The sequence below is a fragment of the Sinohyriopsis cumingii genome, chromosome 2, assembly GCF_028554795.1.
Source record: "Sinohyriopsis cumingii isolate HCF-2022 chromosome 2, ASM2855479v2, whole genome shotgun sequence".
NCBI classification, from domain to species: domain Eukaryota; kingdom Metazoa; phylum Mollusca; class Bivalvia; order Unionida; family Unionidae; genus Sinohyriopsis; species Sinohyriopsis cumingii.
In genome coordinates, this window is record NC_142962.1 from 24006495 (window position 1) to 24031885 (window position 25391).

At 35.1% G+C, this 25391-nt stretch overlaps 1 protein-coding gene across 2 annotated transcripts in view; it reads left to right on the forward strand.

Annotated features, from left to right (window-relative positions):
* Positions 1-25391, forward strand: part of LOC149804477 (F-box only protein 11-like) — a 71730-nt gene that overhangs the window by 29226 nt on the left and 17113 nt on the right. For both annotated transcript variants that reach the window (XM_089940691.1, XM_089940692.1), the window contains exons 7-15: positions 3235-3341; positions 4121-4232; positions 4545-4651; positions 6788-6925; positions 7669-7886; positions 9162-9247; positions 15920-16014; positions 21939-22061; positions 22274-22359. In XM_089940691.1, coding sequence (XP_089796817.1) covers positions 3235-3341; positions 4121-4232; positions 4545-4651; positions 6788-6925; positions 7669-7886; positions 9162-9247; positions 15920-16014; positions 21939-22061; positions 22274-22359 — 1072 coding nt within the window. The remainder of the gene's footprint in view (positions 1-3234; positions 3342-4120; positions 4233-4544; positions 4652-6787; positions 6926-7668; positions 7887-9161; positions 9248-15919; positions 16015-21938; positions 22062-22273; positions 22360-25391) is intronic.

The window sequence follows — 25391 nt, forward strand, 5'->3', positions numbered from 1 at the left end:
CATCGATGCTGCCACTTCTCAGCTGTTACTAATGTTCAACAATTGTAATTTTAACAATTATCGAAGTGACTAAACCGGACATCTTATGATAACAGAGCAGTAAGGCTAATTGGATTGCATGTATTTACCCTTTTATATGGATTAAAATTTGAGTCTTTCTTGGCTTTATGGAATAAATGTGGCTTCCCGTGAGTTGTAAATGATATAATATTAACCTTAGTGGTACATGTACTTTAGTCAACACTTCTTTCAGTAACGAAAACCTGACATCGGGAAACAGAAATCGGATTACTTAACACACATTATGAATAAAATACTGGTTCTGGATATATATCAGAATAATGCGGCCGCTTGTGAGGGGTAAATTTTATATTATTGCACTAATATGCTGGCCGCTGGTCACGTTAGCCAGGTGGCCTTTCGTGAGGGGTTCTTTTGAACACAAACTCGTCGGTGCCAACAGATTCTGGCCGTAAGGAGCAGGTGGCCGCTGGTCGGGGGGGGGGGGGGGCCGTTCAAGAGGGGGACTACTGTACAGCAAATGTATTGAGAGAGACAAAAGCTAAAGGCTTAATTCTCCAACAATATGAAGAGCTTAACACAATAAAGAGCTGTTGTAACTGGCTGCACTATGGTGAACAGATGACAGTTTGGTATAGGGGTTTTATTAACAGTTGTGTCAAAAAAGTAACAAACAAAAAACATTTTTTACAGTGAGAATCAAAACTTTAAAACAATAAGCACTTATTAAAAGACAAAAACCTCATTCAACCCAGGCATTATGGATTGAGTCTAGTCAGAAACATCATACTCAACCACTACAGTGATGCCCTTTAAGAATGTTTCTAATTATGGTATTATTGGGGTTCTGTAGTTTTTGCCAAAGATAAAACAAGAGTATACACTGTGGAATTGACTATGTACTTCCTTGACTGCTCCCTTTAAAGAAGGATTGGTTATTCATAATGGGGTTTTACTTTACGTCGACACTACAAGGCAGTTAGTGACATGTACTTTATCCTGGTTTATGGTCTTTGGCATACCTGCATGACTTGTAGGCTTCTAAAAACAGTAGCCAGACTCGGGGAGTGGGGTGTTTAGAGCTAACCTCCTAAGAGGTTGTGATTACAGAGGATGAAATAAAAAAATCCAAGTGTTTAGCTCTGTTCTTGCAATGCTGACATTCATGGCATTGTTTACAACAATCTGTACTTTATCTGTAAACCTTCTGAAGCAGTAATGTTCAAAAAAAATGAATAAAGGTCAGTGGTATTTGTCACTGTTTTTACTATGTGTTAGCTCATAGCAGTGCTGACTCACTTGTTTTGCCTAATAATCATGGTCACTGGTCAATGTTTTGCATTTAGTCACTCACGACATTGCATTTCTATAATAAAATTGATCCATACATAATAATTGTGGCTATTAAAGACAGGTGGTTGTTATTAGCAGAGGTTATTTAAGAAGGGTTTTACTGGATTTAATGCTATTATGCAGCACATGATACTCCATACTTAACAGTCACTGGAGGAAGAACCTGGAGAAAACACCGGGAAGAACAAACAACCTTTGAGAAACTATTGGCAAACTTTTTATGCACATAACCATATTGACTGAGCCAGAGAGTCGACCCCATGCGGACAGGTGAGATGTCAGTGATCTGTAAAGGCAAGCAGCTTCAACCGCTGGGCCACTCTGTCACATGGTAACATCAGCCTGAATAAAGTATTGGCTGTTCCTAACCGTATGCATAATTGAGTAAAAGATTTATAATTTTTGGTGCTAAAATTGAAAATTGGACAGATTCATTACATTAAAAAAAAAAAAATGAAACCTCACCATGACATGATAGTTGGAATCACAGTGCCATCATGCTATGTAAAATAGCAGGACAAGTTTAGGAAGGAACTGATGTGTGTATATTTCTGCTTGACTCGGTGAATTTTTGTTAACACAGTATGAATGGTTAAAGTATTGATACAAGGACGTTCCATCCAATACAGTTGCATCCATAACAGTGAGTCCATAATGAATCATTCAGCATGGATCATAAATCCAGTGCCCAAAAACTGACCCCAAAATAATATAAGGAAAGATCTCAACCTTACAGAGTTTAGTATATATGCACATGTACATGTTGAGGTTATTAGTAGTATATGTATAAATTGCAAACCACTGGAATTTGGTCCAAGTTCATATGGTTGGCCAGGGATGGCTGCTGTGGTTCATGGGTTGTTTTTTAAAAAAAATGTTATCAAGCAGTGCCCGAGAATTTAAGTTTTAAGCTTTGAGATTGACTGCCATGATGAGCAATTACTTCATTAGATATGTAAATTAATTGATACATAAATTTGGGTGTAAAACCTTTTTTTTGACTACCACATTGTTTGGTTCTTGGTTGTTTATACAGGCATTTATTGGGTTCGATCCCTGGCCGAGTCATGCCAAAGACTTACAAAAATGGTACTAACAGCTGCCTCGCTTGGTGCTCAGCATTAAGAGGTTAGTGTTAGGACTGGTTGGCCTGGTGTCAGGATAATGTGACTGGGTGGGACATCGTGCTCATGTCTGTGGCATGATGCCCCTGTGCTAGACATAACTATAAACTGTCACACTGCAGACATCATAGCGATATGACTGAAAAATTGTTAAAGCTACGTTAAAAATCCAAATCACACACACACACACAGAGGCATCCATTGGCTATTGCTTACCCTTTACTAAGCAACAATTGTACATGGGGTGCTCTGAAGACAAATGCAAAGAAGACTTGATATCTTTATTGTTAATGGTTTAATCATAATTAGATAACAACTATCAGCTTTCTAACAAGTTGACATCTTTCAGAAGGAGACTAAAATCAACATGCAATGATTGACAGTTTGCATGTACATTTTATTCATAGAAATGGACAAATATTATACATTTTTCAGTCAAGAATACAACACATCTTGCCAAATTATTAAATCAAACTCTTGTTTATTTTGAAACTAAAATTGTATAGTTCTTCAAGAACTTGGTAAAGTTATTGTACAATTCAGGAGACACACCATGATTTCATTATATCCAAATTCTTGCACAGTAATAGGGTTACATATTAAATTATTATAATAGATTCATTGCAGTAAACAAAATTTTCCTTATATGATCACAACATGAATATAATGTATGATGCATTATCCATTTCTTGTGGTTTTTGACTATACATTGATGGAATTTGTTTCTTATTTACAGCTCCAGGGACTGTGTATGACCATGTACTGATTGAAAGAGAGAGTGGGTCCACTGTGGTGTTTGTCGAGGGTGCAAAAGATGCTTATCTAGGTTACATGACACTAAAGGTAACTTACCTTAGGCACCATATATAGAAAATGGGTTTTTTTTAGGTAAATTTATTATGAAAAGATTATATAATGATCTAAACACTTGGAAGGGAGATATTATGATAATGTCCATATATCTGTCTGTACATCCATCTTCATCTTTCTGTATGTTGCAATGCATGAATAATTTACTTGAACTTTTGTTAATTATGTTGTATTATGACTCTATGCTCTTAATATAAGTAATAGAAAAGAGTAATAAGAACAAGCTTTGTAGAATACAACAAATAATTTATTTCCCTAGAATACAAAGTGAAAAATGTCAAAAAGAACTTACAGTATTGCAAAATCTATCCAAATAATCCTAGAATTTTGAACACAAGTACTAAGTTCTTAACAGACATTAGTGGTATTCTAAAATAAATCCAATGGAGGAAGCGTTGATGTGTCTGTAGTGGCCTATGTCGTAGTGATATTCAACAGTCTTTTGTTGAATCACAATAATACAATCCAAGAACATATCCTTATTTGAATTTCACTATAATTCCCAGTTAATAACATTCGTATAATTATGGCATAATATACAGCTTATCTAGGACTGTGACATTAGTATAAAAAGGCCCTACCATACCGTTTGAATACCTCAGTAAGCATTATTATCTACTATTAATTAGTTTTAAAATTACTGAGGGGTTTAAAGCAACTTCATAAATTATTCACTCACTGTCTTTGCCATGACTGTTTATATTTTTTCTGTCATCCATGTTAATTTTATGGCTGTTTTTGTTTTAACTTAGTTTTCTCCAGATATTACCTCCTCTGTTCCACATCATAAACACTATGCACTGGAAGTATCCGAGACGTGTTCTCCTACCATTGATCACTGTAGGATCAAAAGTACATCTGTTGGTAAGTGTATACACTTTCTATTTCCATGAATTGTGCAGACGAATTTTATTAGTTTTATTGGAGATCATATTTACTTATTTTCATATGGAGAAAAATCTTTACTGCACAAAAGTACTAATTGAAACAAAGATTTATTTCCCCTTCTCTGTATAGCGTCCTAGCTCCACACACATAAAATAATTACTTAAATGTGTGATAATTTGTGCACATTTATAGCATTTTGTTATTTATTTGTTTTAAAAATTACATTTGAAACATAAAAATATACTTTAAACAAATTTCTTGATTTAGTTTATTGGTCTCTGTTTTCAGTTGGTGCTGCAGTTTGTGTATCTGGCTCTGGAGCAGACCCACACATTCGTCACTGTCTCATCAAAGACTGTGAAAATGTTGGACTTTATGTTACAGACTATGCACAGGTAGGCTATGCAGTATTGTTAACAGGACTTGATTGCTTAAACAATTTTAAATTTGTAATGTAGAAAATTAATAAGAGTTTGTGAAAATTCCCCAGATTCTAATATTTTTCTTTATATTTTTTAAATAAGATTTTGGGTATGTGAAATGAGTTGAAGATTTTTTTATCTTGTGTGAGAAAACTAAACGAGTTTGTTCAGTAAATCTGAAAATTTATGCTGATTGGCACTGACACTACATTTTGGCTTTAAATGACAGGACATCATTTGCGGCAGTGGGTGGCAGTGTGGTCTAAGGTCATTGCAAATCATAAACATCTCACCACTGTCTGTGTGGGTTTCAGTGTCAGGCTTAGCCAACATGGGTATGTGAGAAGGTTTGCCTGTAGCTTACTGTGGGTAGCTGGTTCTTACCAGGGTTTGTCTGGGCTCTTCTTCAACCAAATATACTGGTTGCAATGCATATCCTATCATGTGCTGAAAAATGTCATTAAAGCCCATAACAACAAACAACAGGACATATGTGATGTAATTAGATGCCACTGAATGTATATAATCCAAAAAACTATATAGACCAATAACATCTTGTGGCACAGTGAACATCCACAGCTATATTTTTAACTTGTTCTGGGCATTTGAACAAGAATCTCACGGTCTGTCTCTCCTCTATCCATTTCTAACAAGTGTCACATAACCCATTGTATTAAATTTACAAGCAGTTGACACATTGCTTCCAAACATCAAACTTACTATCACAGACAAGTAATAATTTCATAATTGTCTGCTACCAACAATACATTTTAGGCAATGTTACAAGACTTGTCTGCTGTCATTAACCAGATCGTGGTCAAAATTTGTGTCAAATGTATACTGAATTCTGTATAGATCAAATAAAGTCTTTTATAGAGCTGAGACATGACCTGAATAGTCTAATCAGAAAATATTTTTGTAAATATTTAAATAGATAGCTGGTATAATTGAATATTCATTTGTTTACTATGTGAATCTGACAGCATTTTGTTACAGAAGGAAACAGAGTTAAAGGTAAACTGTGCAAATGATGAATTTACTTTCCTAGGGAACAATTTCAGAACTGTTAAATCATCTGAAATTTATATATGGACTCCCAAGACAATGTCAAAATTCTGATATCACTTTGCTCCCAACATTGCAGTTTCTATTTATTGTCATTAAGGCACTCTGAAATAATTATGCATAATATGGTAAGTTGATGAAGAATATGTTCATATTAAAATCAACAAAGCCTTTTTTAGTATAGCCTTTAAAATATCTGTGAGCTGGTTTTTGGACATTGTTTCTGTCTGGAGCTGATCTAGTTAGTACTGCGTACATTATCACTTGATATCTTTCTTATCTTGGAAGTAACCTGTACTGTATTTGCATGTTTGGTCTTTTAAACAAGTTGTGAGGTCATTTAATAGCTATAGAATTACCAGTTTGCAAAGTATGTAGTACAGATGTCCGTGTCATATAACAGGTGTACATGGGCCAGTTGACATGACTTTGGAACACATCCATTTTAATTGTAGTGGTAGAAGATTTTGCTGTTACAGTAAATCTTGCTATTCAGAGTATACATTTTAATTGATGTCATTTATTTAATTTATCCTGGGATTATTTCATTTGTATGCTGTTTTGAAAATGACTGAACTGTTTGTTGGGGATCTCTCATTTTCCTTGAAAGTGAATGGTCTGCTCCCAAACTTAGTTGTGGCAGGGAACTAGTTGGACATGTCTTACATGAACATCAATTCCAGAAGCCACCGACCAACTAATCCAAATTTAATCTGTGCAGTTTTTATTGTGAAAGAAAACCTTCCCATATAAATTATTGAGATCTTCTCATTTAACTAAGCAGGTAATTGAGTTTCTGTCCTTCAGTACCATCCATCTTAGCACTACAAGAACATTTATGGTCATACTGAGTTGGAAAAGCAGCGGGAAAACTGCCTACAGTCATCTAAAATGTCATTTCATTTAATTTAGATGACTCAGTTCACGGTGTTTTAAAGAGAGGATAGATTTGATTGCTCTTTTAGCATTGACTAGTACATTCAATGAATATTCCAATTGGAACATTTGTTATTGTTTCAGCTCCATTATTTTATGTCTTAATAGGGTACCTATGAAGACAATGAAATCAGTGGGAATGCTTTGGCTGGAATCTGGGTCAAAAATCACTCCAATCCCATCATGCGCAGGAATCATATACATCATGGCCGAGATGTAGGGATATTTACATTTGATAATGGATTGGTAAGTCTTATGCGATTTGCAATAATTTCTCATTTTGAATAAATCAAAGTATTTCTAAAAACCTGGTGATTGTTTTCTCATGAAATGTCATTTTTTTTGTAGCATTAAAGCTTAATGAGATCTAGACACTGTAAATAACCTCGTTTCTTAAGTAGCAGATTGATCATTGACTGGCATTTTGAAAATGATTTAGTAAAATGGCTGATGCAGATGAAATGTGAAGAAAACTTTAAAGTTGAAGTTGCTAAATCTGGGTCAGCTTTCATGTCATTCATTTCAGAACTGGATCATTCCTTGATGAATCATTGGAACCAAAGATACAAAATAAGTCATTGTTTGAAATTGATATTGTTATTGTTGCAGGATACAGTATTGCTTGCTTCAAGCTCGGAGACTGCTTGGTTTTGTCTATGTCATGAATACTAATGATCTTTAAATAGAAATTACAATATGATGCCAGATAGTGTTTCATTTGTTACAATTATTACATAAAAATCAGCAGTTTAATAAACAACTTATAAACCATTGTAAAAACAAAAATATTTTTCTGTGGGTGGTCTTAATGTATTTCATTAGAATATACTGGAAGTTTCACTGCATAACTGCACCATAAATTGTCTTTGATATGGCTGTGATTTCTTATATTTCCTCTTTAGTGATGCCACTATGGATATGTATATAATATTGTTCTGATGTTCAAGCAGAAGAGGTCATGTGACCATTCTTTCAAAACCATGTTACAGGGTTACTTTGAGCACTGTGATATTCACAACAATAGAATAGCAGGATTTGAAGTGAAGGCAGGGGCGAACCCAACAGTAGTGCGCTGTGAAATCCATCATGGCCAGACTGGAGGCATTTATGTCCATGAGAATGGTCGTGGTCAATTTATTGAGAATAAAATCCACTCCAACAACTTTGCCGGTGTCTGGATCACATCAAATAGTGACCCAACAATAAGGTATGCATATGCCTTCTGTATTATACAATCAGACAGTTCTCTGAGATAGATGTTTGCTGCGTTAATTTTTGATATCTAAAAATTCTGAGATTATGTTTGTTGCGTTCAATTTTAATGTCTAAAGATCAGCTGAAGTGTAGACTGTTCAAAAATGAGTCCACAGAGCTTGACAATATTACTTCTTGTAGTTTAGAAGTGATACTTAATTTTGACCATCATCTAATAATTCATTTTGGTTCTTCTTTTGATTAGTCATTTGATACTTCTGTTTTTTAGGTTACTTATTATTAATTTTGTCAGGCAACTATCATCCATCACTCATATCATCTCACCCACCCGAAATATTCATAGCTGTCCAATGAAGTACACACACTGTTAAATTATCATGTCTTGTACAGCCTAATGTTTTGTGGATCAAATAAATATGCATCAGTAGTTACAAGATTGGATAGGATCTCTTTGCAGTAGTGGTGTGCTAATCACAATTGCAGGTGGATGGCTGTTTGGGTAAGGAATTGGACCTGACTAGGAATGAGTTTTCTTCACTGTTCAGAATCGGAGCATGACCCAATTTGCAACTTGGTGAAAGTGTTTTGAGGTTGATAAGCACAAAGTGATGTGTACGACATGCAACAACAAAGTTGTTAATGTTTCCAGCTTGGACAAAAGTATGTTAAAACCATACATGAAAAGTTAAAAGCACAAGAGAATCACATTGCTAAATTCGTCTGCCATCATCTTTCACACAATGTTTTGAGCACAAACATATATTACATTGGCAATATATACGTACTGTTATGCCGAGGTGCCATAAAACAATCCTTCATGCATAAAGTACTACATCACCTGCCATAGTAATTGTTTTGTTTTTTATTAAATTCTATTTTTGTAAAAACTTCTGTGCAGCAGTAAACAAAGTATGTGTAACACAGGAAGAAAGTTGAATTTTGATTTTGATTAGAAAAAAAAATACTCCCAGAAAAATCCTTATAAGGTGTTTAAATAAAATTCTCCAGGCCTGTACAAACATGAAGTTAGATGCATTTTTTGTTTGTTTTGCTTTACATGTAGTCTTCTACTGGTCATTGGAAGAAACCTTAAGAGAAATATTGGAGTTAGTTGCATGCAAGCAAAACAGAATAGGTGTGATAACAATGCATGTAAATTATGTTGTTGGGTTTTTTTTACTTTTTATATTTCATCTTACATACATACAATCAGACACACTAACACATATGCATACAAGTTCTTACTGATATGTATTTTCACTTACAGGAAAAATGAAATCTATAATGGGCATCAAGGAGGGGTGTATATATTTGGTGAAGGAAGAGGACTTGTAGAACATAATAATATTTATGGTACGTATAGATAAAGAGCATCATTCACCATTAGTTTTGCAAGTCATTGTTGTTTATACTTAGAGGGATAAAGCAGTTTAGTTCCCCAGATAATGAAATTTGGATCAACATCTGCAACAATGATCTCAACAATTTTGTTTGAAGGTTTTGTTAAAAAATTTTGAAAGTCATACATGAGAGTACATTGTAGAGTGGTTTTAGGTGAGACAGCATTTTGCAGAATCCGTGTCATTACACTACATACGCACAGGCTTTACATGTTTTCTGAACCCATGTCATTACACTAAATATAAAAGACGAAAAACTCATTCAGAGATGAATACATGAATTACACAATACAGCGTTCCATTCTAGGGCAGCTTCACTCCCCTTGCAGGCTGCATGGAAAGGATTTCAATATTGGTCATGGTGGTAAAACAAAGAAACCTTTAATTAGCTCGTTTTACTAGCTCCAATACTAAGGTAGTTTCTTTTTTACAGCAGAACTACATTGTGGACACAAATTATATAAATGCAGAGGCGTTATCTACCAAGTTCTTGATAGAACACAGACTAGCCTGCACAGTAGAACACTACATTGGTCCTTTGTTCAAACAAATGTTTCCTGATTCCGAAATTACAGAAAATATGTATGTGCAAGAATAAAATCATCTAATATTGTTAGGTGTTTAGCAGAAGATACTTGACTTAAATTTGCAGAAGCGATGAAAATTGGGTTGTTAAGTATTGCAAAAGACAGGAGTAGTGACTACAACAAAAAGTTGTACCCAGTCTGTGTAATAGACTTTGACAACGAAAAGGGCAAAGTCAGAGTACTCTTCTTTCATTAACAGAATTAACAGTAGGTTCCACTGGAGAAAGCATTTTTTTTAATTTGCTTGATACTGCTTTGAATAAACATAAGTTGGCAGAACTGTATGTGGGTTTTCAGCTGATACTGCATCAGTGATGACTGGAATTCATAAAGGAGTTGCATTCTGTATTTTGAAAAATTGTAGATATCAGGTTGTCTCTCTCATATGATGCACCATGCTGCAGGAAAGGCTGCTGATAAATTAGGGAACTCTTGAAGTATCAAATTGGCACTCTACCTGACAATGTACTTCCTGTGGACACAGTTGATTTTTTTAATCTTATTTCCCAGCTAAAAGACCCAATAACTAAGATATAAATTTCCTCTTCTTTGTCAGGTTATGAAAGGAATATTGGTTCTTTACCATTCTAATGAAGAAAAATAAAACTGAATTCAGATCCAAGCTCTGTAACCCATCACTTAGTGCTCTACTGGTGTGCAAAACATTCAGTCTCAGCTGGTACAAAATGTTTTGAAATGCAACATGAGAGACTGTTGCTTTTTAAAGCTCAAAGTGTTATATATGAAAGCTTGAAGCAATAACTGATGTTAAAAATCCAGAGGGATGAATAAATTATTTTGTACATATGCTCGTCGAATCTTTATCATGCTATATGTGGATTACTCTTTTTCTGCTCAGATTACTCTTTTTGTCCACTTGGATTACACATTTTCATCGCCAGGGGTTGGCATGTATGCAAACACGTGGTATTGTCACACTGTATGCAATAAAACATGTTTGTAAACAAGTTCCTGAGAATTGCATACAACATCATATATCAATTCAGAGCCCATTTGAGGCTCTTCATTGACTCTGGGGTCTTGCCTCGTCTGACGAATCTAGTAAAGGTGCATACCTTGGGTTACCTGGACAACATCCTGCAGCAACATCAGCGAGCTCTAACCAGTCATGATGGCCCATGTTACCAATCTGGACTTCTCAGTAACAAGGAAAATTCCAACCTAGTAGCATCTCAAAAATTCACTCACTTAGGTATGGACTTCAGAACACAGGCACCATACTTTGTCTCCGTCAGGATCAGGCATTGAAATGATTCATGATAACACCTCTCTTTTGAGGAATTCTATCCACATGGGATTGCTCAGTGCGGCAGCGGACATCATGGTCCTTGGTCACCTTCTGCTGCTTTGCAGCTGTTTTTGTCTGCACAAATGGAGTCCTCAAGTTGGCCCACTGGACCATCCTCTCAACACCTGCACCCATTTGAGGCACCATCAGCAGAACTTGGAACAGCCTAACTTGGTTCTCGGTGGGTGTGCATCTACACATCCACACACTTGAGATTACAAGCTGTACCAATGCAATTACAAAAGGTATGGGAGCCCACCCACAACCATCATTTCGGGACACCAGTGGTGCATGATCTCCCCAGAAATGACATCTACATATCAATAGTTCTGGAGAGGACGGCCAGTGTGAAAGCTTTTCATTAAGGGCAAGAATACTTAAGAGGCCAAGGGAGTTCTCATTCTGTCTGACATATCTACAGTGGTGACTTTTCTCAACAACAAGGACTATCTCAAAACTACAATGCTGGTTTATCTCCAGCAACAAGGAGGCTCTTAGTCCCCAGACCTTTGCATCATGCTATGGGACTTTGCTCCGACAACAAGGAAGAACTCAATCATTATCTTCAATAACAAGGATCCCAGATGCCAGACCTTTGCATCATGGTGTGCGACTTGTTGAAGTGGTGTTGTCATCAACAAGAATTTCAAGTTCACCATATCCTGGGACTCCTCAACATACTGATTGTCCCATCATCACGGAACAGTCAACTAGTACAGAAGGAATGGTCTTTCCTTCCCTTAACCGGGCTGAACAAGAACCCTTTTGAATCCATTGTATGGGCATCTCTGGTGTAGTGTCCACCTCGGAAGCAGGAGGTCGTGGGTTCGAACCATGGCCGAGTAATAACAAAGACTTACAAAAATGGTACTAACACCTGACTCGATTGGCACTAAGCATTAAGAGGTTAGTGTTAGGACTGGTTGGCCTGGTGTCAGGATAATGTGACTGGGTGGGACATCATGCTATGTGTCTGTAGCATGATGTCCCAGTACTAGACATCACTATAAACTGCCACACTGCAGACATCATAGCGATATGACTGAAATTTTTTTAAAGCTTCATTAAAATTCCTAATCACACACACACACATCTCTGGTGTACCTTTCCTACAAGCCCTGCTTCCTCATGGCTTTAGCAGGCAGAATTAGTGAAATGCATGCTCTGTCCTCAGACCCCAATTACCTGCAGTTTCGACAAGATGGGTCAGTCTTATGACAGCATCCTCATTCATCACCAAGAACTGTCGCCCTTCATTGGATAAAGAGTCTTTTCTCATGAAACCTGTCTCATCTGGACACTTCAGCTGAAGGTCACTTACAAGACCTTGGCAGAATTTTGAAGTGGTAACTTTATCGAATGGAGCCAGTGCGTAGAGGGAGATCATGCCTTTTTCTGTCTCTTAAATCAGGCCAAGACGATATATCCATGGGTTCTTTGCTCAGCATACAGGGAAATAACCCCGGTTCAGTGAACTTTTTTACGCATTTTGGCTCATGAGGTTAGGGCAGTTGCCACAAGCATAGCATTCTTATGGAACTGTTCTCTGTCATTATTCAGGCTGTGTGATGGAGATTGGAGTCCACGTTTTCTAGCTTTTATCAGTGAGATTTATAATCCCAAAGGGCCCAGTTCCATCTGGTCAGACCTATATATGCAGCTCAACAGGTCACATTTCGAAGTCGTTAGTCCAGCTTCTTAAGACACAGCTTCACGACTTCTGCAGGATTTGCATGGGGAACATTTTTTCCCATTTGAAGCGGTACCCCAACAGATCGAGTCACTTCCAGTGGGGCTACTTAAAAGCTGTCTCTCATACCTTAGCGGATTGGAGATTTTATATCCAGGGTAAGAGGATGTACCTCCCTCGATCTCTTATTCTCCTAAGGTATTACGATTGGGTTATGTATTCAAAAAAGAAACCAATTATTTACAGTAAAATATGTTTCTTTGAAAATACTTATCCAATCATAATACATATACACCCTCCCAGCCTCCATTCAGTTGCATCCACAGCAAGCATGCCTTCTACTCCACTAATAACTAACATATCGTTATGCCTTGCCGCCAAGTCTCATATATAAGGGGAGATTACTCTGTCCAACCACCAATGGATCAGCAGACAACTTTTAGCACCCTTGAGCTAATAGTAGTATCTGTGAGGGCTGGATTTGCGAGGTAGTGGTAGTTCTCCTAATGTATTATGATTGGGTAAGTATTTTTGAAGAAACACATTTTGCTAGACAAAATTGTTTTTTATTTTCACTAATTATGAATCTGGAGAGTTGGCAGCTCTACTTATATGCATGATTTACATGTTTTCAGAGCCCATGTTATTACACTCCTTACACCTAGGCTTTACATGTTTTCATAATCCATGCCATTACACTCCTTACACCTAGGCTTTTTACATGTTTTCATGATCCATGCCATTACACTCTTTACACAAATGATTTACAAACTCTTTAATAGGATATGGGATAAAGGCCAACTACCCACCAAATGTAAACAGGCCATAGTAATGCCAATCCCCAAGCTAAGTAAAGATCCCAACAACATAAATTCGTACCGACCCATCTCCCTTACAAACAATATTTGCAAAATAATGGAGACGATAATAATCGCAAATAGGTTAAAACACCACATAGAAACCAATAACCTACTCTTCATAAATCAGTGTGGCTTTCAGAACAAACGGTCCACCACTGACCAACTTCTCAGATTGGAAACAGACATCAAACTCGCTTTTAACACACATAGGAAAACTGATCGCAACCTCATAGCGGTTTTTTTAGACCTAGAAAAAGTGTTCGACCTAGTATGGACCAATGGACTAATGGCCAAATTAAACCAATTTGGAATAACTGGATGCTTGTTCAACTGGATTGGCAATTTCCTCACAGGCCTGAAAATCACCACAAGTATAGGCAACACCCATTCGGAAGAATTTTCACTTGAAAATGGAACACCGCAAGGCAGTGTAATAAGTCCCTTACTATTTAACCTAATGGTAAACAACCTTGACCTCAATGCAGCCTCCACAAAAATAAACTTGTCACAATTTGCAGATGACCCACAGATTGAGACCAAACTATCAGGGTTCCTTGAATCCATAAAAGCCTGGGGGAGTTGGCACCATTCCCTTCCCCAGGAACAACTAGCAGGCTGCTGTGCAGTCAGAAAAAAGTGGCACATGCACAATTGTGCGCACGCTACTATAATTAAACTCAACAACAACAAAATGTTTTCATAATCCATGCCATTACACTCCTTACACCTAGGCTTTACATGTTTTCATAATCCATGCCATTACACTCCTTACACCTAGGCTTTACATGTTTTCATAATCCATGCCATTATACTCCTTACACCTAGGCTTTACATGTTTTCATAATCCATGCCATTACACTTCTTACACTTAGGCTTTACATGTTTTCATAATCCATGCCATTACACTCCTTACACCTAGGCTTTACATGTTTTCATAATCCATGCCATTACACTTACACCTAGGCTTTACATGTTTTCATAATCCATGCGATTACACTCCTTACACCTAGGCTTTACATGTTTTCATAATCCATTCCATTACACTCCTTACACTTAGGCTTTACATGTTTTCATAATCCATACCATCACACTCCTTACACCTAGGCTTTACATGTTTTCATAATCCATGCCATTACACTCCTTACACACATGATTTACATGTTTTCATAATCCATACCATCACACTCCTTACACCTAGGCTTTACATGTTTTCATAATCCATGCCATTACACTCCTTACACACATGATGTACATGTTTTCATAATCCATGCCATTACACTCCTTACACCTAGGCTTTACATGTTTTCATAATTCATGTATTACACTCCTTACACACATGATTTACATGTTTTCTGTGATCTGCTCCTTAAAAGAATATTTCCTTATGTAATCAGTGACTGTCAGAGAGGTGATGAAAATCTCCATTGTGTCTTTCGTACATTTAATATTTAGGACTAATATTTGTCATGTATTGTACTGTCTTTACTGGGACTTCATTTAGTGGGGTATCATGAATTTTATGGCAGCTGCTTCAAAGCCCAGATTTGAAGACTCAGTGAACAATGCTCTCTCTTGATCTCGATCTTGAAATAAAAGAACTCATTCCCCAATCCATGAGCCCTTCCCCAATCCATGAGCAGTGCTTTCCCTGGAAATTTGAACCCAATCCCGTTGTATGAACAATGATATATCTCTGGAATCAATAACAATAGGACTACTTCAGTCCATGAACAGTGATATCTCTTTGGAGAAAAAACTCCTTCCCCAATAAATAAACAATGATCAATCTCTGGAAACAAAAGGACTCCTTCCCCCATCCATGAAAAGTGTCAATGAAAATGGGTTTTTTCCCAAAGCCATATAATTCATTCTCATAAAAATACATGACACTGTATTATTATACAAATGTAAGGGGGGGGTAAAGGATTTTTAGCTTCTTCCTTGAAAAAACATTAAGTAAGAGTTAATGATGGAAGAAAGAAAGATATATTTATTCAAGATGAAAATATCATCATAGGAATTTATGCAAATTTACATATAACATAATCACTCCATTTATTCCAATTTAAATATGAAGAGGTAGGCATTGTTTTTTTTTTCTAGGCTCAAGTGAATACTTACAGTATTTATGCTCTCCCTATGCTAAAACAATGATTACCATCTATTTTTGTAATTTCAGGTAATGCTCTTGCAGGTATTCAGATTAGAACTAATAGCAACCCAATTGTCCGGCACAACAAAATACATCATGGTCAACATGGAGGTATTTATGTGGTAAGTTTTTCACTCTTCTCAGTTATATTTGGTTGCTGGGAGACTGAGAATAATGTTATATGTTTTCAGCTGTCAGAAAAATATTACTTAATTGCTGTTTTATTTAGACTGAACCATTTATTTCTTTTTCCTGGAACTTTTCAGTCAGTATAATTAAAGCAGCAGTTGCTTGTGTGAAAAATGACCAAACGTTTGATAGGTGTGTTCTTGTGTGGTCATGTGCATGTAATTGACATTTAAAATGGTTTGCAAACTCAATCAACATATTGCAGCCATTATGCAGAGTTTCTGTTATGGACCCCAGGGCCGTCTTTGGAAGTGAAATGCTCCATACCTGTTATGAATACTCTTAAGCTTGGCACCTTACAGATCCATCTCTTTCCAGTGCCATCACTGAACAATGTTCACGAGCTGTTAGACAACCAGTCCTGACTTAATTCTGGTACTGGCTATGGTAACATTTCAGTCCTGGATGTCCAGACCATGGACAATTCAGTCAGAGATGGATGTTCTGACCTTGGCTCTGAAAGAGAGAAATGACTGCTTTGATTCACCAAGACTGGACCTTGCCATTAGATATGAATCAATGGTTTCTCTGAATACTCCTTGCCAAAAGTGCACATCTTTTCTGGGTCATATTCTAGCCATTGTGTGTCTTTCCCCAGGATTTCTGGTGCTTTATCATTCGATTCTGTTATCATGTTTATTAGTCACACTCTTTCTTGTCATCAGATTTCTGACATTTTAAACTCAGCTGCACACCTAAGATTTGTCACACCTTTCCAATTGTCACAGCACAATGCAAAGTATCTTTGTCAACAATGATTTAAATATAAAATCTGTTGCATATAATTCTACATTATTCAATGAGTCGGCTAAAACAACCTTTTCCATTGTGTCTAGTTTTGATACTGGTCTGATACCCTGTGTCATGTTGTGTTGTCAGTATTGAAATTAGCACATTGGGCCATGGATCCAGACTAGTTCAGCATGCATACTGACAGTTTTGACAATAAACATCCATCATTACTTGATGTGTTGAAGAACACATGGGCATTGATTAAGGCTGCAGCATTGACATGTGTAAATGGTTTAGTTTACTGCTTATAAACATTTACAAAATTGGTAACCATGTAAACGAATATGCATATGGTTGTTAGGGATGCAGGAACTATCTGTTCCATGTAAATGATCTATTGTCACATCTTGAGACAAATTTTCAGTAAGATGTTTCTGGGGTTTTTTCTTATAAAGTATAGATGATTTTCGCATCAAATGGGCTATAACAGGAACAAAAAGCTTAAGTTGACAAGAATCGGTTGTACCTTGCATTAAACACTACACACTAGTTTGAGTTACTTGTTGTCAAAACATTCTTTGAACTAGTTTTCTATGAAAAATATGTTCGTTTACAGAACCTTTGGTGAGTAACATTCTGTTATAAAGAAACACCATTTTTAATTTTGTGAGCAGCTGCAGTTTCTTGTAGTGTTTGTGTATCATGCAAAAACAGCATGCAAGTGTATCCAGTACAGTACATCAGATTTCATTATGGGTCTCTTTGTATCATGTGCATATATGCAACAAATTAAAATGATCTCATGAGAACCCTAAGGCTGTTTTACTTTGATTGCCTTATATTTTCACTGAATACACATAAAAACTGATTCCTATCAAAATAAGAGGCAAAATAACATCCAATAAATGAAAGAAAAAAAAAACCAAGGTAAACTAAGTACATCATGCACATTGTCAGTGGTTTACATATAAATACTGTCAGCTGAAAATAAACTCGGCAGGTTGGGGGGAAGAGTAAGAGTTTTTAGTCATTTCTATTAAACATTATTAGTTTATTTATTGTTTTATACTAAAACATTGACATGTTGATAAAAGTTGCAGCCATAATATTCAATGTACCTCATCAAGCCAGGATTTTTGCAGGTATTCAATTTATACAAACAGATCAGTTAATCATGAAAGCGAATGACATCCCATGTGTTATTAGATACAAGACCACTTGTTAATTTTGAGTCCTATCATTAGAAGTCATAAACGAACACAACAAAAGCATTTTTCAAGCAAATAAAATTCTCACATGCAATCTTATTATGGGTAATGTAAATCTACAGAAAAGGATACTTTACATTAGTTTAATCTTACCAGGGATAATGTATCTAAATTAAAATGGATACTTTATATTAATTTAATCTTACCAGGGATAATGTATCTAAATTAAAATGGATACCTTATATTAATTTAATCTTACCAGGGGTAATGTATCTAAATTAAAATAGATACTTTATATTAATTTAATCTTACCAGGGATAGTGTATCTAAATTAAAATGGATACTTTATATTAATTTAATCTTACCAGGGATAATGTATCTAAATTAAAATGGATACTTTTTATTAATTTAATCTTACCAGGGATAATGTAACTAAATTGAAATGAATACCTTATATTAATTTAATCTTACCAGGGATAATGTATCTAAATTAAAATGGATACTTTATATTAATTTAATCTTACCAGGGATAATGTATCTGAATTAAAATGGATACTTTATATTAATTTAATCTTACCAGGGATAATGTAACTAAATTGAAATGAATACCTTATATTAATTTAATCTTACCAGGGATAATGTATCTAAATTAAAATGGATACTTTATATTAATTTAATCTTACCAGGGATAATGTAACTAAATTGAAATGAATACCTTATATTAATTTAATCTTACCAGGGATAATGTATCTAAATTAAAATGGATACTTTATATTAATTTAATCTTACCAGGGATAATGTAACTAAATTGAAATGAATACCTTATATTAATTTAATCTTACCAGGGATAATGTATCTAAATTGAAATGGATACTTTATATTAATTTAATCTTACCAGGGATAATGCAACTAAATTGAAATGAATACCTTATATTAATTTAATCTTACCAGGGATAATGTATCTAAATTAAAATGGATACCTTATATTAATTTAATCTTACCAGGGATAATGTATCTAAATGAAAATGGATACTTTATATTAATTTAATCTTACCAGGGATAATGTAACTGAATTGAAATGGATACTTTATATTAATTTAATCTTACCAGGGATAATGCAACTAAATTGAAATGAATACCTTATATTAATTTAATCTTACCAGGGATAATGTAACTAAATTGAAATGAATACCTTATATTAATTTAATCTTACCAGGGATAATGTATCTAAATTGAAATGAATACCTTATATTAATTTAATCTTACCAGGGATAATGTAACTGAAATGAAATGGATACTTTATATTAATTTAATCTTACCAGGGATAATGTAACTGAAATGAAATGGATACTTTATATTAATTTAATCTTACCAGGGATAATGTAACTGAAATGAAATGGATACTTTATATTAATTTAATCTTACCAGGGATAATGTAACTGAATTGAAATGGATACTTTATAATAATTTAATCTTACCAGGGATAATGTATCTAAATTAAAATGGATACTTTATATTAATTTAATCTTACCAGGGATAATGTAACTGAAATGAAATGGATACTTTATATTAATTTAATCTTACCAGGGATAATGTAACTGAATTGAAATGGATACTTTATAATAATTTAATCTTACCAGGGATAATGTATCTAAATTAAAATGGATACTTTATATTAATTTAATCTTACCAGGGATAATGTATCTAAATTAAAATGGATACTTTATATTAATTTAATCTTACCAGGGATAATGTAACTGAAATGAAATGAATACCTTATATTAATTTAATCTTACCAGGTATAATGTATCTAAATTAAAATGGATACTTTATATTAATTTAATCTTACCAGAGATAATGTAACTGAATTGAAATGGATACTTTATATTAATTTAATCTTACCAGGGATAATGCAACTAAATTGAAATGAATACCTTATATTAATTTAATCTTACCAGGGATAATGTAACTAAATTGAAATGAATACCTTATATTAATTTAATCTTACCAGGGATAATGTATCTAAATTGAAATGAATACCTTATGTTAATTTAATCTTACCAGGGATAATGTAACTGAAATGAAATGGATACTTTATATTAATTTAATCTTACCAGGGATAATGTAACTAAATTGAAATGAATACCTTATATTAATTTAATCTTACCAGGGATAATGCAACTAAATTGAAATGAATACCTTATATTAGTTTAATCTTACCAGGGATAATGTATCTAAATTGAAATGGATACTTTATATTAATTTAATCTTACCAGGGATAATGCAACTAAATTGAAATGAATACCTTATATTAGTTTAATCTTACCAGGGATAATGTATCTAAATTGAAATGGATACTTTATATTAATTTAATCTTACCAGGGATAATGCAACTAAATTGAAATGAATACCTTATATTAATTTAATCTTACCAGGGATAATGTAACTAAATTGAAATGGATACTTTATATTAATTTAATCTTACCACGGGTAATGTAACTAAATTGAAATGGATACTTTATATTAATTTAATCTTACCAGGGATAATGTAACTGAATTGAAATGGATACTTTATAATAATTTATTCTCATCATGGGTAATTTATCTGATGTATTTGTTTTTATCAAAGGTAATGCAACTCAACAAAAGGATACTTTATATTAAGTTAATTTTATCATGGGTAATGTCACTCAGTAGTAATGGATATTTTATATAAATTTAATCTTATCAGGGTCAATGTAACCCTGAGCTGTTGGGTACTCACCCTTAGATGCAATTTAGAATTTTCTTATTTTAATATGAACTCTGTGAAATCAAAGTACCCTGGGATATATTTTGTAAAAACTACTTTCCCTGGATGCCATGTATGTTTAAATGGAACAGCCCTCAGTAGAAATGGATACTTTATTATGATTTATTCTAATCAGGTTTAATGTAGCTCAATAGAAACAATTACTTTATATTAATTTATTCTCATCAGGGGTTATTTAGCTGAATAGAAAAGGATACTTTATATCATTTAATCTTATCATGAGTAACGTAACTCAATAGGTATGGATACTTTTTATTAATTTCATGCTATCAGGGGTAATGAGATTCAATAGGTATGGATACTTTATATTTCATGCTATCAGGGGTAATGTAACTCAGTAGGCATGGATACTTTATATAAATTTCATGCTATCAGGGGTAATGGAACTCAGTAGGCATGGATACTTTATATTAATTTCATGCTATCAGGGGTAATGTAACTCAGTAGGCATGGATACTTTATATTAATTTCATGCTATCAGGGGTAATGTAACTCAGTAGGCATGGATACTTTATATTAATTTCATGCTATCAGGGGTAATGTAACTCAGTAAGCATGGATACTTCATATTAATTTCATGCTATCAGGGGTAATGTAACTCATTAGGAATGGATACTCTATATTAATTTCATGCTATCAGGGGTAATGTAACTCAATAGGCATGGATACTTTATATTTCATGCTATCAGGGGTAATGTAACTCAGTAGAAAAGGACACTTAACTTATTTCACATGGTATTGTTATTTGGTCTTGTTTATCAACTTAGTTTTTCGGTTACAATGAGCACAGTTTTTTATGTTCATTTATGTTCTATTAAGCTGGGACTGTTTTGAGAATTTGATGGTGGTTTTCTTTCTTTTTTTAAATTCTGTCAGGCACTTTTCTATCAGATTACATATAAAATTGTGTCGTAAAGATTGTTTGTGCTTAATTTGGACAAATTCTACGCTCTGTTTGGATTGTTTTGTTTGCCAAATCTTTGTTAAAATGGCAGTATTCTTTTTTTTTATTCCAGTCAACCATTTTTCAGTATAATGTTTGTAATATTAGAATTTCAATTGTTTTATTTGGATGAATGCATAATGATGTGATCTATTATTGCAGCATGAGAAAGGTCAAGGGCTGATAGAGGAGAATGAAGTTTACTCCAATACATTGGCAGGTGTATGGATCACCACTGGAAGTACACCAGTTCTCAGGAGGAATAGAATACACAGTGGAAAACAGGTCAGCAAGTAATCTTTACTTCTTTCTGGCAACAACAGAATTGAAATTACTTTTGAAAAACACTGCTTGTCAATTCTTTGAAATGTGTGCTACTTTTTCAAAAGATGTCTTTGTTGTACCTAAGCTTGTTTTATTCATCAGGGAGTTCAAAATTGCAGAAAAATTAAATTTGTAATGATTCTAGAAGGATTTTTTCATTTTCTTTTTCTTAGGTGGGTGTTTACTTTTATGACAATGGCCATGGAGTGCTGGAAGATAATGACATTTTCAACCACCTGTATTCTGGTGTCCAAATTAGGTAAGAATTTACCTCATCAGTAATTGGAACATGAATATTTGAATCATTACATTATTTGCTAATTAATTTATTTGACTTGATAAAATCAGATAGTTTTGCAGTTTGACATGTTCATTATGCACAGTCCCATACACAGCCTGATGTATTTATCATGCACAGTGCCATACACAACCTGTTGTATTCATTATACACAGACAACCTGATGTGTTCATTATGCACAGTGCCATAGACAGCCTCATGCACAGTGTCATACACAACCTGTTGTATTCATTATACACAGACAACCTGATGTGTTCTTTATGCACAGTGCCATACACATCCTGATGTATTTATCATGCACAGTGTCATACACAACCTGTTGTATTCATTATACACAGACAACCTGATGTGTTCATTATGCACAGTACCATAGACAACCTGATCTGTTCATTATGCAGTGACAGCCTCCTCTGTTCATTATGCACAGTGCCATGCACAGCTTGATCTGCTTATAATGCAGTGCTACACACAACCTGATCTATTCACTATGTACATTACCATACACAATCTGATCTGTTCTTTATGCACAGTACCAATCACAACTTGATGTCATCATCATTAAGCAGAGTGAAATCTGACATGTTCATTATACATAGTGCGGTACACATCCTGATGTATTCATTGTTCACAGTGACAACCTGATGTGTTCATTATGCTCAGTGACTATCTGATATATCCATTATGCACAGTGCCATTCACATCCTGATATGTTCATTATGCACAGTGCCAACCTGATATGCTCATTATGCACAGTGCCATACACATCCTGATGTGTTCATTATGCACAGTGCCATACACATCCTGATGTGTTCATTATGCATAGTGTCATACACATCCTGATGTGTTCATTATGCACAGTGCCATACACATCCTGATGTGTTCATTATGCACAGAGCCATACACATCCAGATGTGTTCATTATGCACAGTGCCAAACACATCCTGGTGTGTTCATTATGCACAGAGCCATACACATCCAGATGTGTTCATTATGCACAGTGCCAAACACATCCTGGTGTGTTCATTATGCACAGAGCCATACACATCCTGATGTGTTCATTATGCACAGAGCCATACACATCCTGATGTGTTCATTATGCACAGAGCCATACACATCCAGATGTGTTCATTATGCACAGTGCCAAACACATCCTGATGTGTTCATTATGCACAGTGCCATACACATCCTGATGTGTTCATTATGCACAGTGCCATACACATCCTGATGTGTTCATTATGCACAGTGCCATACACATCCTGATGTGTTCATTATGCACAGAGCCATACACATCCTGATGTGTTCATTATGCACAGAGCCATACACATCCAGATGTGTTCATTATGCACAGTGCCAAACACATCCTGGTGTGTTCATTATGCACAGTGACTACCTTATGTATTCATTATGCACAGTACCATACACATCCTGGTGTGTTCATTATGCACAGTGACTACCTGATGTATTCATTATGCACAGTACCATACACATCCTGATATGTTCATTATGCACAGTGACTACCTGATGTATTCATTATGCATAGTGCCATACACATCCTGATGTGTTGATTATGCACAGTGCCTTACACAGATGAGAAAATAAAATAGGCCCTTGTCTATATGCTTTGTGCATACTGCTTTTTTCTTCCTCTTAATAACTAGAAGAAAACAAAATTGATGAATCTTCATCATATTTAATACAAAGATTAATATGAAGTTACTCTAGGTTTTGTCTCACCTTTAAAGGATAGGAGACTCAGAGATATCAGTTTTTTGATGGTATACCACACAAAAGGGATCATCACATAAAACTGACAGTCTCTCATGTGATTTGAATTAACTATGCACAAGAACTAATGCAATAAAACCTGAACTTCCTCCAAAAAAAATATATGATGTTGATGTGTGAAAAACCTAAACAAAGTCTGGCCGTGTTTTGCTCAGTATAAGGTTGTCTGCTTTAGTCTTGATCATCCAAGTGTTTTTGCGGGGCCCCGAGTGGCCGAGTGGTCTAAAGCGCTCTCCGTTACAGATCACTGCCATCTCACCTCTGTCTGCGTGGGTTCGAGTCTCAGATTCAGCCAATGTGGGTATGTGAGAAAGCTTGCCAGTAGCTTCTCGTGGGTTGGTGGTTCTTTCCGGGGTTTTCCCGGGTTCTTCCTCCACCATTAATACTGGCCGCCATGTATAGCCTATCTTGTGCTGAAAAATGGCGTTAAACCCTACAACAACAACAACCAAGTGTTTTTGCAAATCTGGCAGCCTTTTTTAATGCATCTTTTGCACTCATGTCTAGAAATCCATTCAGGTGTGCTTAAGACAATAGTTGGTTGTAAGTGTGATAAGGGATTGCTTTCAAGTTTCCATTGCTGAGACCTATGACTTGGATCAGTATACATTGATAATGCTTAGGACACATTATCTCTGGAGACCTCAGATTGAACAGAAACAATTAAAGTTTCTCAGGATCAGAATCTGCTTATTCTTGGACTGCATGTGATGTACTACCAAAGAAACAAGAAAGAATTACAGTCAAAGTTTAGAGGTTCTAGGCTTGATAAAGTTAGAAAAGCTAACCATGTAGATGCCACTCCAAAATACAGATTTCATGAAATTAACATTCACACTGTAATCAGATTAACTTCAGATATGTCAACAGAATAATGTTAAAACAGCTACAGGGTGGGTCATATCAATATTTCTGTTCAACAGAGCATTGAAGGGAAGAAGAAACATGTTCAGGTGTTATGGGCAAGATTTATTCCACCTAGTAACTTTCCTGACACCCACTCCACTTTTTTTCTTTTATAGCTGGGCGGGGGGGGGGCTCCCCATTTTAAACTAATTCCTTGCAGTATCACTATTGTTATTGGCATAGGCATCAGTAGCCATCTTGAGATTTGGCCAGTGTAGGTATGTGAGAAGGCCTGCCAGTAGCTTCTCATGGGTCGTTGGTTCTTTCCGGGGGTTTTCCTGGGTTCTTCCTCCACCATTGAC